This window comes from Dryobates pubescens, chromosome 8 (genome assembly GCF_014839835.1).
Source record: "Dryobates pubescens isolate bDryPub1 chromosome 8, bDryPub1.pri, whole genome shotgun sequence".
Classification (NCBI taxonomy): domain Eukaryota; kingdom Metazoa; phylum Chordata; class Aves; order Piciformes; family Picidae; genus Dryobates; species Dryobates pubescens.
The window spans coordinates 2,414,059-2,434,062 of NC_071619.1; the positions used below are offsets into that span (position 1 = coordinate 2,414,059).

General features: G+C 43.6%; 1 protein-coding gene across 4 annotated transcripts in view; it reads left to right on the forward strand.

The window, feature by feature from the left end:
* Positions 1–20,004, forward strand: part of TIAL1 (TIA1 cytotoxic granule associated RNA binding protein like 1) — a 133,887-nt gene that overhangs the window by 105,080 nt on the left and 8,803 nt on the right. Inside the window, exons 1-4 of one of the 4 annotated variants that reach the window (XM_054163944.1) lie at positions 8,564–8,815; positions 16,147–16,243; positions 19,465–19,614; positions 19,928–19,982. In XM_054163944.1, coding sequence (XP_054019919.1) covers positions 8,787–8,815; positions 16,147–16,243; positions 19,465–19,614; positions 19,928–19,982 — 331 coding nt within the window. In that variant the 5' untranslated portion in view covers positions 8,564–8,786. Of the gene's footprint in view, positions 1–8,563; positions 8,816–16,146; positions 16,244–19,464; positions 19,615–19,927; positions 19,983–20,004 lie in introns of those variants that run through there. The other 3 variants (XM_054163943.1, XM_054163945.1, XM_054163948.1) reach the window with 3 other exon arrangements.

A 20,004-nucleotide genomic window follows, 5' to 3' on the forward strand; every position in this document is an offset into this window, starting at 1 on the left:
TTTGTTGGAGTTTTTGATGCAAGGTTGAGCATCCATAGCACAGGGTGTTCATGTGGCAGGAAATCATAGAATTGTCAGGGTTGGAAGGGACTGCAAGGATGATCTAGTTCCAACCTCCCTGCCATGGGGTTTTAACAGCATAGTAGGAGTGTAAAGAAGACACAGAACCTAGTACAGTGTTCTTCTTTATCACCATTTATCATAGCTGAATACAAATGTTGAGTGATTATGAAATAAGCATAATGAACACCAAGGCATTTTATAACCCATTAAGTCTTATGTCAGGAGTTTGGAACAACATCTCTTTTGGCTCTGGCCAGGCAAATAGAGAGGAAGGCAACAAAGCTGGGAAAGAACCTGGAGAATAAATCTAATGAGGAGCAACTGAAGGAGCTGGGGCTGTTGGCTTTGGAAAAGAGGAGGCTGGGGGAAGACCTCATTGCTCTCTACAACTACCTGAAAGGAGGTTGTGTAAAGGTTGGTCCTGGTCTCTTCTCACAGTGATAGAACAAGAGGGAATGGCCTCAGACTGTGCCAGGGTAGGTTTAGGCTGGACATTAGGAAGATTTTTTTCCCAGCAAGAGTGGTCAGACATTGGAACAGGCTGCCCAGGGAGGTGGTGGAGTCACCATGCCTGGGTGTGTTTAAAGATCATTTAGATGTGGTGTTTGGGGCTGCAGTTTAGGGGCAAACTTGTAGAGTAGGGTCAGTGGCTGGACTTGATGATCTCAGGGGTCTTTTCTGACCTGAATGATTCTCTGAAATAAAGGCATATCTTATCAAGTTCTGCATCATGGTTTGGCTACAAGAAACTCCTGAGCTGCAAGAATCAAAGTGTGAGGTAATAGTAATGAGCAGGTCAAAGAAAATCGTGCTGCAGGGCAGGTGGTGGGGAATTTTGAGCAGATTGAAGTTACAGTGACTCCGTGTTCTAGAGGTTGGTTTGGGAAAATCAGGCAACAGCTGTCAGTGGCACTACATCTGGCAACAATTGGTTGAAACTGAAGGGCTGTTAACTTCATGTTCAGTCAAGTCCTGACTTAAAAAGAGTATCAGATTTGGCTCCTTTGCTTTAAGATTACCAGACCTAACAAAAGGGACTTTGGGACCTGGTCCATCTTCCATTTGCTGCTCATTAAGCAGATGTCTTCTGTTAAGATGTCCCAGGGAGCCACATTCTCTTGGATTATATTTGACCAGTTTCATGACAGAAATGAAGACACCATGAACATCTTAGTAATAGAAAGCAGCTCCAGCTGAGGCAGAGATACAATCTTCAAAGTGTCTTTTTGTTAGCTTCAGGAAAGCAAAGCTGCATCAATCTAGCTGTGTGTTCAGCTCACTGATTTTGTCAGACCACATTTTGCTCCTGCTGCCCCTGTGGGATCCCATCCAACATTTTTGCAGAGTTTAAACTGTGATCAGATAGGAACAGTGTGGCACAACAGAAGGGTTTCTCTTATTTTAGGGTATGTGTGTGTTTTCTTGTTGCAAACCAAGAGTTGACAAGTAGATGACAAATTCTACATGGCATTTGAAGTAAACTTCCATTAAGCTGGCAGCGTCTTTATGTTTATTTTTGGAGGGATGACCTTTGGATGTGTGAAGGCCCTAGATGCTTCCTGATTAAGTTATACTTCCATGTGAGAAACACTTGCAGCTCAGAGGAACAATCAATGAAGATGTCTTTGGGTTTCTCACAGCCCTCTGCTCAAACTGTAAGATACTTCAGTGGGAGGGAATGTTGACCTGAAACAGAAAGCTGAAAGGTAATTTGCTTTCCCCCCACCCCTTACTTGCAGTTCCTCATGCTGTCTGTGATTACAACCAGATGCTTTAGAAGGAGGATGGGGTCAGTGAGCTACATGAAAAGACCAAACTTGACTCTTCTGATATTGACCTGTAGGTAAGAGTTCTTTCTCTCAGAAAAAGGTAACTGATATTAAAATAAGAGAACATTTCAGTGCTGCTAAAATAAACAAGCATTTCAATGCAGCAAGCTGAGCCTTCTTTCAGTTTTGTCATTTTTAAAGCTTTTAATCCTTTGATTGTTCCTTTTCCATTCACCTATGCATCACTGTTAATTAATTTACACTGCTCAGCTCCCATCCTGACCTGGCTCTGGTCTCCTCCCTGCCTGCTGTGAGGAAAGAGGCTTGGGTATGTCTCTATGTGTGTGCTTAGCAGTTGCAAAATTCAAGTAGCTCAGCTATTAACCCTCTCTCCTTGTAAATGTCAACTTTCCAGCTATGTCAGATAAAACATAAATACATTTCACAGCATCACAGAATGTTAGGGGTTGGACGTGACCTCCAGAGATCATCCAGTCCAACCCCCCTGCCAAAGCAGGATCACCTAGGTAGTCCATACAGGAATGCATTCAGGCATTTCATTTGGGTGGGTTTCGGGGGGTGGGGGGGGAATAAAAGAAAAAGGCCAACCCAAACCCCTAAGGTCAGGAGTGGAAAGCATGTTCTCAAGATAGGATTTAAGCTCAGGCTCCTTACCTGGTTGTTTCCAAGAATTCTGTCCTAAGTCCCACTTTGCACACAGGAGTCTGACCAGTCCGACAAAGGGCTGGCTAAGAGTCGTGAGACCTCCGAATTTCACCCCAGGTGTTTCTATTACACATCCAAGAGCTTCCCTGTCTGAAGTCTCACTGCACCTGCTGTTCTTTGGAAGGATAAGTTGATCTGTAAAAGAAGACAAATGAAAGTAATTAGATCTAAAAGAGGCTGCATATCAGGGCTAACCATCCTGATGCTGAAGTGAGTATGGTGGAGAGCAAGACTGTATTTAGGTCTCATTTCCTTCCCCCTGCTTCTCAGCAGGACTCTGACCTGGCCATCCTGCATTTGCAGTGTCACTGCTGCTCTGAGTTGTGCAGGGTAAGAATAACCTCACCCAAGGATGCTCTCAGGAGCTGAACTCACAGAAGTGTGCTGCATCCCCTCCTCCTGCTTCTTGCTTCTGGGAAAGAGGCTGTGCCAGAGGCTTCCCTGTCCCCAAGGGTGTCCCTATTCCTAATTCCATGTTGCCTTCCCAGGATAGCTTACACTGCTTTCCAGGTAGACCTCTAGTGGCCTAAGGCAACCATTAGGACCTTGAACCTTTGCTGCATCTTGATTGCCTCCACAAATCTGGAAAGTGCAGGTTCTGGAGAATAAAAACTAAGAGGTAAAAAGTGTTTTGATTTGAGAGGCAAGGTGAAGACAAGCTAGCAAACCACCTCTGGAAAATTTCACTGCCACAGCACAGCTTCCAGACTGGCTGTATGTAATTAAGAACAAGGTATGCAAGCTAACAAGTTCTTTGAGATAAGCTGCTCTGACAAAGAGATAAACCAAGAGGCTGGTCCAAAACAATTCATTTGCTGGAGTCTATAGTTAGTGAAAACTGTTTGCAAGGGAATGTTGTTGCACCATCAGCTGGCCACTGGGATAAGCTGAGTGGTGCTGGGAATCAAAGATAATTGGGTGCCCACAGATTATAAATGCTGTCTTAATTTCTCATTTGATTCCTTTATCATTTGATGTGTTTGTCATTTCATTCCTAATGCTTCCTGCCTTCTCGGTCAGTGGTAGGAGTCTTGAAACAGTAGGCTGCTGACTTGGAGCATCTGAGAGACTTAGCTGGTAGCTTCAGATGAGAAAGAGACTCTTCACAGAAAGAGTAATTTGCCATTGGGATGTGCTGCCCAGGGAGGTGGTGGAGTCACTGACCCTGGAGTTGTTCAAAAAAGGCTTGGATGTGGCACTTGAAGCCATGGTTTAGTTGTCAGGAGGTGTTAGGTATTAGGTAATAGGTTGGACTTGATGATCTCTGAGGTCTTTTCCAACCTGGTTGATTCTGTGATTCTGTGATCTTACTTGAAAATACTACTGGTTTGGCAGGAGATGGGAGACATGAAATTTCTCTGTAGAATTAAGTTTCTGCTTTCCATTTATAATATAAATTTAATTAAACACACATTTGCTGGAAGTTCTTCTTAGTAAGAAATGATTCATTAAAAAGAAAGCAGCAAAGCAGTGCTTTAGAGAGGCAAAACACCACGTAAATGGTGTTAGCTCTCATTAAATGGCATATGGAGCTGCTTGAAAAAGTCTCTTGCACAGTCAAGTAGTATCCTCAAGCATCTTTATATCAGCAAAGAAAACCAGCTCAGTAGAGTTGAAAAGCTGATCCTTTCACTGCGACACTAAGTCAACTGTCTTAGTTGTGTTGCTCCAAAATTCAGATCCTCTTGGTTTGACCAAGTTCTCAGGACATAAAGCAGCAGTTTTGAATGTCTCCAGAGGACACTCCACAAACCCCCTGGGCAGCTTGTTCCAGTGTTCTGTCACCCTCACAGTGAAAAATCTCTCCTCATGTTTCCATGGAGCTTCCTGTGCCTCAACTTCCACCTTTGCCTCTTGTCCTGTCATTGGGCCTCACCAAGCAGAGCCTGGCTCCAGCCCCTTGGCACTCACCCTTTACACGTTTCTAAACATAAATGAGGTCACCCTTTGGTCAAGCTTTCTGTGACACCCTGAACTGGTATAAGGAACTAATGCTGGATTCCTACCAAAGGCCTCCTTCATTTCACAGAAGGAATCCCATGATGTGATTCAAGAAACTTGTGAAGCGTTTTTGGTAGCCATTCATTTTGGAGTCATTTGGAATAAATTATCTCAGTTACCAGCTCTTCATGCTGTAGGAACACTGTGAATGACTAACAAGATAAAACAGAAGCACCAGTGCCTCTGTAAGTTTTGATTAGTACAATCTGGGAAGCCTGAACTCAGGAAACAATTTTTTTCTGCATTTAAAAAAAAGAAAAAAAAAAGAAAAGAAAAAGCAAGTATTCTTTATTGCTGCATTAGGCAACAGTAGTTGTGCTGTCAAGGACTTGGCAGTTGTGCCACTGATGCACATTACTGATGCTGGGCAGTCATGGGCACTGTAACACCATTCTGCCTTGCAGCACCTCATCTGTCACCCTGCATTGTCTCTTGGAGCTATAGGCACTGGAAACTATCTTAACCTTCAGAGAATGCCTGTGGTTTACTGCCTAGAGGCCAAGGGTGTGAAATGAAATGAAATGAAATGAAATGAAATGAAATGAAATGAAATGAAATGAATAGAATAGAATAGAATAGAATAGAATAGAATAGAATAGAATCAACAAGGTTGGAAAAGACCTCAAAGATCATCAAGTCCAACCTGTCACCCAAGACCTCACGCCTACTAGACCAAGTGCACCAAGTGCTGCGTCCAATCCCCTCTCGAACACCTCCAGGGACGGTGACTCCACCACCTCCCTGGGCAGCACATCCCAATGGCTAACAACTCTCTCTGTGAAGAACTTCCTCTTCACCTCCAGCCTGAATTTCCCCTGACACAGCTTCATTTAGAGATGGACAGACAGATAGGTAGGTTGGTAGTGAGGTAGGTAGGTAGGTAGGTAGATAGATGGATGGATAGATAGATAATAGGGAGGGAGGGAAGTAGGTAGACAGTCAGGTAGATAGAAAGATAGGTAGATAGACAGGTAGGTAGGTAGGTAGATAGGTAGATAGATAGAGAGATAGATAGATAGATAGATAGATAGACAGATAGATAGATAGGTAGATAGATAGATACATCATATTTTTGATAGATCATGTTTTAGATACATCCAAACATCTGTATCTTATGACATGACCTTTCTCACTACTTTTAAAAAAGTTTCACAGGCAATGATAGTTAAAAAAAAACCCCAAACCAACAAACAAAAACCCCCAAAGCAGACAAAACCAAGCTTTGAAGGGCATGAAATGAGGACAGCTTGTGTGAAACTCTGTTAAAGCTCTAGTGCAACGTTTTTTTCAGGGAAGAGGGGAATGATATTTAATGCTGTTCTGCTAAGTTTGGAGGTTTGGGGTCATTAGGACATGGCAGAACATTAAAAATATTCTCAGAGTAGCATATGGAATTAAATTACTTGTAGTTTCATTCACTCTTTTAGCCCAAAGAGTTTACTGGGAACCATTGCTAATCTGCATGTACTGTGCCAAGGTTTCAGTCTGCCAGGTGTGGCTCACACACATCCTGTAGCAAATTTTAGGGGAGCTGCAGAGCAGTGTAAACTGCTGCTGTGCTGCTGGTCAGTTTGCATCTCCCTGTGCAGGCACTCCTGAGTGCCACACAGATGGTTTGCATCAGGAGTCAGTTTTGCCCCTGCTATAGGAATATGTGCTTGATATCAGGTCACAGACTCGGGTATATGGAGGGCACAGTGCAGGCCACTTGAAAGTGATATGCTGCAGGTGCTTGCCCCCACCACCAGTACCCATCACCTCTCTGCCTGTTGCTCCTGCCTCCTTCCACTGCAGTTGCCAGTGGCAATATCTGACAAAAAAAAACCCCAGAGGTTTGATCCCTGCTGGATGTGCAGGGTTCTTTACGTGCAGATCTTTGGCTATTCAAAACCCATGGTCAGAGTGTTCCAGCAATTCCTTCTGTGCTTTTTATGTAGGTGCCTTTCTGTGTTTTTAACACATTCAAAAAAGTTACTTAAGCCACCTATATCCACATCCACGAGCTAAAATAGCTCCTTCCAGAAATACATGCCTGGCAACAGTCTTGCCTGTTGAAGACAGGAAAACATTACTGTGTGAGCAGCAGGCACGGAAATAGCTAGTTTGGTAAGAATATAAGCACTTTTCTCCACAATGTTACTATTTTGGAAGAGGGAGAGTATTTTAGGGTACTTGAACATTCAAGATGCAGACAAATGGAATTTCTTCCAGAGTAAGAGTGCTGTGATTATTCTGCAGTAACTGCACGTGAGGATACTCATACTCTGCCTAGGCAGAGCTATTCTGACCCCTGTCCTCACTGACAGTTCCTAACTTAACTTCTTACTTGCTAAAGCGAAGTTACCATAAAAAAAATATTCCTCTATTAAACCTTTTATTTGTTTATTTAGCAAGAACAGTTTAATGATGTTGGCAAGGATTATTATGTTTGATGTTACAAAGAGAGCACTTCCAGGAAAAGAATTTCCAGAAACTATTTACTTGATGCCTCTGCTGAAGTTGCTGAGGAACACCCAAGGCTTCTCCCTTCAAAACTACTCTGAGACATCACCACCATTCCCTTGTTCCTTTGCCCCGAGCCCCAGTTGCTCACACTGAGATCTGCTTTGTGATACCACTTCCCTTTGGGGTTCCAAGTGCTAATTGATGGTGTTGTATTCTATGCCTACAACAGAGGTTGGTTTGATGGTGCTCTACAGTATGTTTCTTCTGGAACACCTCATCATGATGTATGTGGAACCAAATGAGATGGACAGCCCTGTTTACCCATGGTCTCTGCTCTCGGTGAGCCCCTTGAGCATTACACATCTCGTAGCCATAACTAATCTTTACAGTTGAAAGTATTTGCACACTGTGCTATCTGAAGACAGGCAGGCTCTGCTGTTGGTAGTGTGTGTGCAGGGTATGTAAGCATGGTCTTTGCTTGTGAAGGTGACATGCATCAGGAAGAGTGTGACCAGCAGGACCAGGGTAGTGATTGTCCCCCTGTACTCAGCACTGGTGAGGCCACACCTGGAATACTGGGCTCAGTTTGAGGTGCTGGAGCATGTCCAAAGAAGAGCAACAAAGCTGCTGAAGGGTCTAGAGCACAAGTCTTCTGAGGAGCAGCTTAGCCTGGAGAAAAGGAGGCTGAGGGGAGACCTTCTCACTCGCTACAGCTCCCTGAAAAGAGGTTGCAGCAGGGTGGGGGACAGCCTCTTCTCCCAATTAACAGGACAAAAAATGGACTCAAGTGGCTTCAGGTTTACGCTGGACGTTATAAAAAGTTTCATTACTGAACGCGTGGTCAAGTATTGGAACAGGCTGCCCAGGGCAGTGTGAGTCCCCATCCCAGGGGCAATTAAGATGTATAAACGTGGCACTTTGGGAGACAGTCTAGTGGTGAACTGGTAACGACTCTCTGTTCATCGATGAGTCGTGTAAGTCAGACGCCGCTCAGGCAAGCACACGGAAGCACGGTCGGTGTTTGCAGGACGACCGCCGAGGAGTACCAGCTCCCTTTATTCCTCATTCGCGCTTCAGCGCCGACTTTAAACGTCACGCCTCCTCCACACAGAGAAACCCTTGGGGCTCAGAGCAGGCTTCCTTCAGGTATTCCTGCAGGCCGACGCTGGCGGCACTAAAGGGGACAAGCCTGGGCCTGGAGCCGGGGATGGGGGTGGACCCCGCTGCGCTCGGCGCGGCGCTGGCGGGAGGCGGCGAAGCACATCAGTGAATCTTCCCGGGCTGCTGGCAGCCAATCCACGCCGCGCTGCCCGCCCCCCTCACGGGCCCGCTCCCGCCAGGCATGCTGGGAGTCGTAGTTTCTTCCGCCCGGCTCCTGCTGGGCCCACGTTACGGTTCGCGGTCGGAGGACTACAGCACCCAGACGGCTAGGGGGCTCCGCTCGCCGTCCCGCCGCGCTGTCGCCGTCAGTGCCTACGATCCCCAGCGCGCTCTGCGGCGCGGCGGCGGGGCTGGGGAAGGAGAATCCGGTCCGAGAGGGAGCGGGCCAGCGGGGCGCGGCTGCGCAGAGCGCGGCTTCCTGAGTGTCTGGTGGCGGCGGCCATTTTGTGGTGCTTCTTCCCTCTGCTGTTCGGGCTGCGGTGTCGGGACCTGGCGAGGGGACGAGACGGAGCGGGGGGAGCCGGGGCCCTCACCCTCACCTTCCCTTCGCCTCCCTGCGCGGCGGAGCCCCCCTCCGGCGCTGCCCCCGGGTGCAGCTGAGAGCGGCGCTCACCCACCATTATGGAAGACGACGGGCAGCCCAGGACCCTGTAAGTGGGGAAGGGGCCGCGGGGTTGCCGCGGGGCCGCGGCAGTGGAGAGGCTCTGGGGGTGGGGAGTGAGCCCCGGTGGGCCTGGGGTGGCGAAGGCCGGGCGGGCGGCGAGGCGAGGCAGGGAGCGGGATGCGCTCCCGGAGGCGTGCGTGGCCGGGCCGCGGTGGGGGTGGGGAGAGGGGGGGCAGCGGGGCCGGTGGGGCGCGGAGGGCGAGAGGGTCCCGGGAGAGCGGGAGGACGTGGCGGGCGGGAGAGGAGCGCAGTGTGGCGGAGGGCAGAGCGTGTGCGGGAGGGATGAGGAGCGGGGTCTGGAGCTGGCCGTGGGGAGGGGGAGCGGGTGTCGGCCGAGGAGCGGAGGGAGGGGAGAAGAGACTGGGCAGCAAAGGAGAGCGCAGCTGCCGGCCGCGGAGACGGGGAGGGCGCAGGATTCGGGGGGAAACCGGAGCTGCCGCCGTCGTGGCGGCAAGGGGACTCGGGCTTTAAGTAGGTCTGTATCCAGTGCCTGGGGGGGTGTAGGTGGGGTCAAAGGCAGCCCCGCTGCCCGGCCCGCGGGCACAAGCCCCTCCCGGGGCCGGCGCCAAGAGGAGCTGGTCGGGTCGCCCGTCCTCGGATCCCCTTCGCAGCGGTCCCGGCAGTAGGAAAGTTCTTTGTGTTCTGCCTGCGGTGGGTGGGATGGGGAAAGCTGTAAACCACGACTTTCTAGCGGGCAGATAGGAGAAATTGCGTTTCCCTCCAGTATTTTACCGTGTGGTTCAATAACAGCCTCCTGGGCACTGGGAAAATAATAACTATATGTTGGCCGTGTCTTTCTAGGCAGTGTTTAATCACTTGGTGGCCGTCATCTGCTTTCTGATTTAAAATAAACGTTCGAGCTTTCTTCCTTGCTGTTGAGTTCAACTCTGTAGTATTGTTTTGATGGTTTTTCTTTGTCTTGTTGACTTATGGGGGGGGTGGTGGTGGTGATGGAGGGGGAGTTGTGTGTCTGTATGGTTGGTAGCACGTAATTCTGTTGTGGATTATTGTTACTAGTGAATAGATTTTCAGTTTCCAGTTGCCAGAGGATGTTAGGTGCTGTATGAACAGTTCAGGGTTCAGGCTGTCCATATAAGAAAGGCAGTCTCAAGGTTTAAGCTGTCCCTATGAGAAACAAAGCTCAAGACTCTGCAAATGAAATCCTTGTCTCTAGGTTTTGGGACAGTAGCCTTCAGAAAGGCTTTCAAAGATAATTTGGGCTGAAGGGCACTTTAAAGAAACTACTGAAACAAAGTGATGTTTCTCGTGAGTTTTGTTTCCACAACCAAAACGATGACTTGGCATTTAAAGCCTTTTGAGACAGCTTATGCTTTTCTCCTTCCTATGCCTGCAAAAGTTCTTTCAGCTTGTTTGTGATGTAGTATAAGTACTTAACTTAGTACTTGCTCCCTGAGATGCATCGTTTAAAGAAGCATATCTTGAATGCTTTTTGTGTTGACTGCCTAAATGATGTGAGTTTGCTTGGCCCTGAGAGTGGACGAAGTTTTCAGAGCGTTGCTTTCGAATGAGAGAGGAGGGAAAAGGGCAAAGTTAACACAGTGTTTTACTTGGGTTTATTTACAAGATTCCAATGTTCCTCTTTTCCCCTATTGGCTCCTCTTATTAAAAAAAAACACCAAACAAAGGCTATACCTGGACTGAGTTTTCAGAAGTTCTTTTATACCTGGACTGAGTTTTCAGAAGTTCTTTTATACCTGGACTGAGTTTTCAGAAGTTCTTTTATAGCTGACAAATGTTGCTACTACCCAGGAGTGAGTTCTTTTTACTAATGCATCCATAGGTCCTGACAAGATCCATAGGTCCTGACAGAAACAATCTTTACAGCTGCCCAGGGTGTTTTATTGCACGTATGTGATGCTCTGTTTAATTTGTCAAACTAATAAACAGCATGTACATTAATTTCCTAGTAGTTTTGTAGTAACTACAGTCACATAGGTTAGCTTTCCTGTAATTATTTGATTTTTTTCCCATAGAACACAGTTCTGCTCTAGCATTTCTCATCTCTCACTCTTTTCCCTACTTTTATCTGAAATACTTTTGCATTTAGGATCGGGTGTTGTGCTTCAGAAATGATTGTCCTGGGAAATACTTTTCTTGTAGAGCAGTTCTGGTAAATTAAACTTGCTTTCCCCCAAGAACAACTAATAACATTGTGAGTTGAACTCCTTGGAGTTGTTTGTTTGTTTTTTACAGGGTTGGGGGAAGTAGGTGAAGAACAGTTTGTTTCGGTAGCTGTTTGACAACTTGCATAAGCAGTTGGTTGATAGTTTTGAGTGATGCTTTATGAATGTCTGGAGTATTTAATTTATTCCTCAGGATAGAAAAACTAAACTTGCACATTAGAAAGGAATTTTTTTTTTTTTTAACACTTGGAAGCATGTGGTTTTTTTAATTATATAAAGCTAAGTCTACCTAACCACCGTTCACCTAACATTTATGCCCATCCTGAATATCTCAGGAACAATAATTGCTTCCATTTGCAGTACTTACAGGGCTGTTAGGTTGTTTTCAGTCATGATAGGTCAGTCATGAACCTCTAAGAATTCAAAATATTTTCTGAGGCTTAATATAGAAAATCTACACCATTTGCAATTTCATTTCTCACATTTCATAACTAGTAGGCCTGTATAGAAATATGAAGAAGAACATGCAGTATTTTCTGCCAAAATTTTTTCCTTAGTCCTCTAAACAATTTGGAAATGTGAGAAGGGGGGGGGAGCCTTTTTGTAGGATTTGCAACAGCCCTCAAGTGAAATGTGGTGAGGGAAGCTCACAATGTATAATTTTTTAGCTGCTCCTAAAATGAGCTGTGGTCTCTCTTTTTATTTACACACTGCTTGAAAGCTCTGTTTTCTGAGTACTGTCAGATCTCCTTCCATCACAAGCTGTATGAAAGTCTTCTTTCTACTTTAAAGTGGAAACTAAGCTCTCAGAAACCTAATGTGTTGCTAATGTTATCAGCTGTCACTGATAAGGGCAAGAAAAGTTCCAAATTTGCATGTTCTTATTAATGGTTTTAGAAATCACTTAATGAGCAGTCACTGAACATCTACAAGTTGTGTCAGTAGCTTTGCTGTGTTATGTTCTTGGTGCCATGGAATTTGTAACTGAAGCAGCAGCTGGATGCTCTTCTACTTTCTTGCAGCTCTGTTGTAGTGGAATATTGTCTGCTAGTGGAGTCTATGGAGTGGATTTCTCTTGGCATCATTTTATTTCCAGTAGCTCCTAGTACTAGGCAGAGATGGTACTAGAATTTCTATGGGCTTTTCATCACATCAGTTACCTTGCTGCTTATCAATATGGAATCTGCTGATTGTTGTGTGTTGTGCCTGTGAGTGTGAAAACATATTTACTATCTTTCCTCCAAATAGCATGTAGGGGAGTTTTGTGGATCCAAAAGTATTGGCTGTAAATATCCCTTTGTTTGCTGCCTGTTTAGGACACAATAAAAACCTGATTCACAAGATGATGATTTTTCTGGTCAAGCCAAATAGTTCAATTCTAAAACTCATTATTTGCCTCTTGTATTCTTTGGATAATTCCACAAGAGATAGGGGTTTCAAATGCAGTTTGTTGTTCATTGTGTTGTCAGCACCATTCAAAGCTGCAATATATTGAAATGTATATCAGGAGGTAAATTTATATCTAGATATATATGGTTGGGGGGGGGGTGTGTGTGCTTATTAATTAGTGGTTTAAGTGCTGCAGAGGGAACAAATACTGTTGCCTGCATGCAAGAAGCCACTGCTTATGCTGCCCAGTAACATTAAGCAAGACAACAGCCTATAAAAGTATAGAATCAGTAAGGTTGGAAGAGACCTCAAAAATCATCAAGCCCAACCTGTCAGCCAAGAGCTCATGACTACTAAACCATGGCACCAAGTGCCACGTCCAGTCCCCTCTTGAACACCTCCAGGGATGGTGACTCCACCACCTCGCTGGGCAGCCCATCCCAACGGCTAACAGTTCTCTCTGTGAAGAACTTTCTCCTCGCCTCAAGCCTAAACTTTCCCTGGTGCAGTTTAAGACTATGTCCTCTTGTTCTGGTGCTGGTAGTAAGTGCTGCTTCACTGGGGGGGTTTATCATTTGTTTTAAAAGCCTGAATAACAGATCCTTAAGAATACAACCAACCCAAAAGCTTGAAGTGCCATGCTCTAGCGTGTTAAAAGCCATATGTTTTCTTGAGGTGTGGTTGTGCTTTTTTTGGTTTCATGAAGTGGAATGGAAAATACTGCTTCATTATGTTATACCATGTGTAGATTGAGTCAGAAAGGGGGAAATGGGGTGCACCTGTATAGGCTGGCCTTGTGTGGCGGGTGATTAGCATCAGCTAAGGAAAGGTTTGTGTTTCCAGAAAGGTCTCTGTTTCTAATGTGTTGTATCTATTTCTTTCCTTGGTGATACAGTATCCAAGTGTTGTACACTGAAGATGTTTTCTTGAATGAGGTTTTGAAGTCATCTTATAACTGTACTGCAACCTACTTAAAGGCATGAAAGTAACCATCAAAGCTTAACATTTGGTGTATTGTTGCAAACTTGTGGAAGTTTATGTTCCCATATTTTACAAGCAGTTCAAAAGTTTGGGTCTCTGTGGATGTTGTCTTTGCTCCATGAAGCTTTTTTGTGAAGTATTCTCAGCATGTGTATTACTCAAGTTTCAGAGTGCTAGCAACTTGTGAAAGGTATTAATGTCTTCTGACTCTGGTAAGATTAAACATCAAGGCAGTATTTATGATATACATGTAGAGAATTAATGGGCTGTTAGGATTTCACATGCCCTTTGAATCCAGCAATCAGATGGTCCAGAATTGCACTGATTTTCCATGAAGAGGCAGCCTGTTTCATAGCTGAAGTTTATGATGCAGTGTTCTTGCTCACAGCCATCCTGACAAAGACACAGTGGCCCTGGAAAACCACCTAGTATGTTTTCTAGCAGTTGGTGTGATTTATCTTTCCTTAATTGAGTAGACTAATAAGGAATGGTGCTTTTTTTGTTTGTTTTGGGGTTTAATTTTATTATCAGACCAAGAGGAATTCCTCAGGTTGTTTTTCAGAGTTCTTGCATTTCCAAAGTGCATATCAATACTGCATGGGAGAGGCTGAGATTTTGTTTTTCAGTGCTGGTAACTGTACTCCTTACTGTACCTGATTTTGCAGTAGCAGTAATACTAACGGGACTTCAGTGCCTTTCAGTTCATGTCACTGCTGCTGTACAGGTCCTAATCTCAGTATGCTGTTAAGGCATGGTGTTAACTACTAGTGTTCTACAACATGCAAAGGAAACAAGTGCTAGTAATAAGTTCCCAGCAGTACCAACACTTCTATGTGGAATGGGCTGCCCAGGGAGGTGGTGGAGTCACCATCCCTGGAGGTGTTCAAGAGGGGACTGGACGTGGCACTTGGTACCACGGTTTAGTCATGAGGTCTGTGGTGACGGGTTGGACCTGATGATCTTTGAGGTCTCTTCCAACCTTGGTGATTCTATGAACTTCTACTGGTAATGATATTTTCCATCTGATTTTAGTACTATCTGCAAAGGTTAACATTACCATTTAAAACTATTGGCGATTTACAGTTTAATCTTGGTGAATGATTAACAAAAATTTAGTTAAGGTTTCAGAGGGAAAGTGTGGATAAATGTTTAACCGCTGCGTTTCAGAGCACAGAACTGAAAAGTCAATGCCACAGGCAGTTTGTCCTGTCAAGGGTCTAACACAGTTCTGCAGTTTTTAACTTCTTCATTCATCTGCAGACTGTGTTGTTATGAAGCAGGGATTGGTTCTGTTAATTCATGCATACTTAGGAAGAAACTAGAGAGTATGTGAGGGCTCATAATGGCTCTTTCTCTATTCAGGTGATGTGATACAGAAGAAATTCACTCTGGCTTCTGCGTAGCATTCAACTCCTGCCTGAGAAAGTGCAGAACTGTTGCAGTCACTGAAAGATTAACAACATAGAAATCTGTTGATATGCTGTGTAGTGTTCACGTGAAAACAAGTAGAGTCCATTTTGGTGTCGCTGACGCTGGATGAAAACCCAGTTGTCCAACAGAATTTCTTCAGAGTTTTTAAAGGGACGCCTGTCAAGCGAAAGGAGAGTGCACTTGCCCCATTGTACTTAAAAGACCAAGAAATGCTAGTTCACATTTATGCTCACTGTAGGGCATTAACAGCTCAGACTGACTTCAGTTTGCTCTGTTATGACATTCTGTAATGGGTCAGAGTAGAAGGAATAAAATGTTTATTGTTTCAACAGCTAAATCGTAAAAGTTCTGCTCCTGTTGTCGGTTGCATTTGAATACTTTGTCTTGACAGGCTTACTTATAAATATAGTGAATGGCCCTGTGCTGATGACTTCTGAGTACTGTTGCTGTGACAAGCCTCTCTCTTAACTGATCCCTTTGTTTACAATTTGATTACAAATTAGTCACTTCTAGGAATTCAGTGTTGCGTGCATGACTTTCTCAGCCCTTTCTGTGGCCTGGTTTTGTTTGTTGTGAGTGTGAAGTGTGGAAGTATTTCTAAAACTCTGCTATTGGATTTCTGACTGCCTGGGTAAATCTAGGACTACCTAAACTTGATAGGTATTTCTAAAACTTGGAATTATTTCTAAGGTTTTATAAATTTAAAAAAACCTGGAAATGTGGGTGGTATTAAAATCACACTGCCCACATTTGGGGGAGTTTTACAGGGGTGGTCGCTGTTGAGATTGGTGCTGCATGGAGCATTTTTGTGGCATAACGCTGCATAAGCTGCCTTGCTGTTGCTGAGTGGACTGGTCTTCCAAGTTTTCAGGAAAACAGAAAAATTGAGTTGGTCTCTTGCAAGGCAGCACAATTGATGTTTGGGAGCTACCAGTGAGCTAATAGGAGTTAGATGTGGATTCGTACACAGATTCAGAAGTACTCTTGATTAGCTGCTCAGTGGGAAGCTGTACTTAAAACATCTTTACCCAGTTAGTGGCTTGTTCTGCCCAACATTATCGAGCAATGCTTATTCCTGCTTTTGACATTTCTCCTCTAAAGAGATAATTGGCACTTGATACTGGTGTCCAGTTCTACATTTCAATCAACCTTCATGTTCTCAGTTGTGTGGCCAACTTCATCATTTATAAACGATGTAAATGCTGTGTTAAAACTGTATCATGAAATAATTTGTAAATACTGCCTTTAAGATACCTGGGGTATTTAAGGGGAGGTTCTTCATAGTCATTTAAGACTTCAAAAGTGTAACTTCATTTGAGAAAATGAAAAAAATCCTGGTTTAAAATGTTGGTTTTTTTGTTTCTTTGTGTAGCTATGTAGGAAACCTCTCCAGAGATGTGACTGAAGTTCTTATACTTCAGTTATTCAGCCAGATTGGACCATGCAAAAGCTGTAAAATGATAACAGAGGTAAGGCTTTTCACGTTCAGGGGGGTAGCAAGTGTAATGTAAATGGGGATAAAGCTGTGCAAAAGGAATGGAGTTGGAGGCTTCTTTTGGCACTGCTGGTGGTGGGGTTCTTACATTGATTCTGTGTGGCTTTGGGGGTAACTTTTCAGAGGAGACCTGTTGTTGTGTGCAGTCGTATACTTTTTGCCTGCAGCTCTGGCATACCTTTTGCAAGCTGATGACAAGATTCCACTTTGTTTAAATGATTGTTAGCCCCTCTTTTAAGAACCAAGTTGTTCTGATGATGAGTAACCTTATTGTTTCTAGTGTTATTCATGCATTTTTCACTTTATTTTGACATGACCCTCAGTAATTCTTTTCCCCCTCAAATAATGATTCTTCACTATGGATGAAAAGTAAAAAAAGTGCTTCAAAACAAGTTTTGGTCTTCCTGAGCTGCTTCTGTGCCCCAATGCATGTAACTCCTTTGCACATGTCTGCTTTTTAAAATGATTCTGTTCTTGAAACGAAGTGACAAAATTTCCCTAGTAGTTGGGATAAGGTCTTTTGTACAAAGTCTTGGTAAGTATTAACACTTTCTTCTCTCTCTTGTGTACTTTGATACATTTAGGGCTCATAGCTGTTTCTGTGAGCTTCTTGACACACCCTAGGCAACTTCTTCTTCCCTAATATTTTTCCTCCTGCATTTAGACCTGATAAAGTTTGAGCAGAGTAATTGAAGTTTTGCTAGGTTTCATCTTTGGGTCTTCAGCTCTGGTTTTCTGTATGCTCTTCCTACTTTTTACTACTTCTGCTTCATACTGAATTGTAATTGCAGATTTCCTGAGCAGTCACATTATATTGTCAGGATTGTTAATGAAACTGTAAAGAAGCAAGTCTTGCCACTAGATTTCTTTCAGAACACTCCCGTGGTCTTCTTTCAGTTTAGCACATGGCTTTTTGGTTTTTAGATGCTTGTTACCTACCTGTTGCTTGTTTGGTCACTCATCTTTGTCTTGGTGAAGTACCACATGGGGAAACTGTTAGTTAAAACTTTGTAGTGAAAATGAGCTCTTAAGTTTATTGGAGAAAGATTACTAACCAGAGGAATATCAAGAGTGCAGTTGTTTTTCTCTGAAGAGACTTCTGTCACACACAGGTACTGCTGCTCCAGCCTTTGGCTGACAGATACTAGCATCAGACTGAGTTCTTGAGAACCAGATGAGAGATTCCAGCAGCCACTTTATCTTGGTTTAGGTTTGTGGGTTTAAGATTTTATATAACCATAGGAATAACAAGTGAGACTATGGAATAAGTAGATAAACAAAAATCTACTTGCAGCTACATTCAGTCGTACAGAGGTGAAGGGACTGGGCTGACTTTAGCCCCTGTCACCAAGCAGCCGGCAAGTGCAGGTTGGATTCTAGACTGGAACTGGCCTGCAGCTACAGCAAGTGCTTTTGATGTCAAAGTACCTGTCCATCCTTCTAATTGGCGTGTTGCAAGCTTTCCATAGGCACTGAGCTACATTTAAGTGGTTCTTCACCTGTCTGTTGTTAGCACCGTCAGTCAAGTTTATACCTGAATGCTTTCAAAACTTCTCTGGTAAGCCCCACTTTAGCCAGGTGTATGAACTGTTTGCTCAGCTCTTTTTCATTTGCAGAAAATGTCAAGCAATTAGAGATCTCTAGTGTTTATTTGGGGTATATAATACTCGGGGGGTGTCTTGAACACCTAAAGATCTGTGTGTCTGCAAAAGAGGCTCTGCTCAGGTTCACAAAAGTTCATACTCCTAAAGACGACCTCTTCACAATCTAAAAGTAGAATTGCACTTCAGCTGAAGCAGGAATTGCACTAAATTTGCTGAGCCCTTATATGGATTTCCAAACTTCGTTTTCCGTGTAGCAGGAAAATAGTACAGGAAGTTACTGGTTTGGGGCATCTGGGGTGAATGTGCTTTTAGAGCTCTTCATGGCTGTTGTTACTTAAACTCTTTCTTTATGGTCTGAGGTATATTTTCTCTCATCTGTTCATTTGGCATCAGTTAGAGACACTTAATATTGACAATGTTTAGAAGGATGACTTCAGACTACTTGATAATTGTAGATGTATGAAGGCCTTGTGATCAGTTCAGCTATTTAGATCTTAACAGCTTCCCTTTTTCAGCTGTAGACAGAACAGAGTTTGAAGCTGTATGACGCGGGTTTGTGGGGCGGAAATGGAATTTCTGTGTGCATAAAAGCATGTATGAATGTTCAGAAGTTAAAGAGTAAGACTGATAAAAACCTGGTCTTAACCTCTTGGAGCCACACTCTACCAAACGCTGGGGGAGGCTGATATGCAAAAGTACTGATACCAAAGCAGTTTCTTTGTCTGCTAGACCTTTCCCTATCCGTGCAAGCGACAGTCTTTTAGTTTAATACTAACGTTTGTCATCTTTTGGTTCACGTACCTGCAGAGTAGTTAATGTAGATATTTTGGTGTAAACCCCTAGTTTTTACGCTCACTACATTTTGTAGGCAGATAAATCCAGTGTTAAACTTGACATTTTAATTATCATTTCCTCTTAAACAACTTCCCTGGAAACTTTTAGGTTCTTTGCACCTAACAACTCTGGTACATGTAATACTTCACAGAGCCTTGTTAGTATTTTTAAAGGTGATTTGATAGGCCATCCTCAGAACCAGCTTATATTCAAGATGTAATGGAGTAACAATCAATTGATGATCAGTTTTTCCCTCTCAGACTGTTTTGAGCAACTCTTACACTTAATTGCTTGGTATATAGTTTTCCACTTGAAACTGAGAATATGCAACTTCTGGATAGCTGTCTGCTAGTGATTTTTCAGGCAAATAGAAGGAAAGGTTTCTTAAGTAGGAGGAGAGAACACTGGTGAGAATGTATCCTGAGAACAAACCCTTCAGGCTTTTGAGTGTGTATACATAATATGAGGCAGAAGACCTTTTTTGTGCTTTCCTCCCTTCTTCACCTTTTCCCTCTCCTTCCATCCAGTCTGCAGATTGCCTTTCTGGTAGTTGAATTATTTTTAGTTTAGTGAACTTAAAGCACGGAGCCCTCCTGCGAAGTCAGCTATACTTCACAGATCCCCAGACCTTTATTAAAAAGGCCATCTGAATTCTTGCATTTAAGTGTAATGTCAAAGGCTATTTCATAAATCTGATGCAAATAATTCTTAAAGTTTCTAGCTATAAGTAATATATTTTCCTGGATTTTCTTCTCAGCAACCCGATAGCAGAAGGGTCAACTCTTCTGTTGGATTTTCTGTTTTGCAGCATACAAGCAATGACCCTTATTGCTTTGTGGAATTTTATGAACACAGAGATGCAGCTGCTGCATTAGCTGCTATGAATGGGAGAAAAATTTTGGGAAAGGTAAGTTGCTGGCTTTGTCATCTTAGATTTACGTTGTGTAGACTTGTGGGAAAGCGTTGCTAAAACTGTGGGATGTTCATTTTGTTGAAGATGTTTGAAGGGTTAAGTATTGGTAGAATAGTTTTTAAAAACACTGATTAAAAGAAGTTAAGTCTTGTTTGGCAAATGTGTTGTCTGTGATGTTCAAATGCTGACAAGTGTTTTCGTGTTGAATGATGATTCCTAAACGTTGACAGTTGTAACCCACCCTTGAATGAACTTAATAAATGTAAGGATTTTGTGGATTTATACTAAATCTTATACTTATTTTCAGGAGGTCAAAGTAAACTGGGCAACAACACCAAGTAGCCAGAAAAAAGATACATCCAGTAAGTAAAGTAATGCCACAGT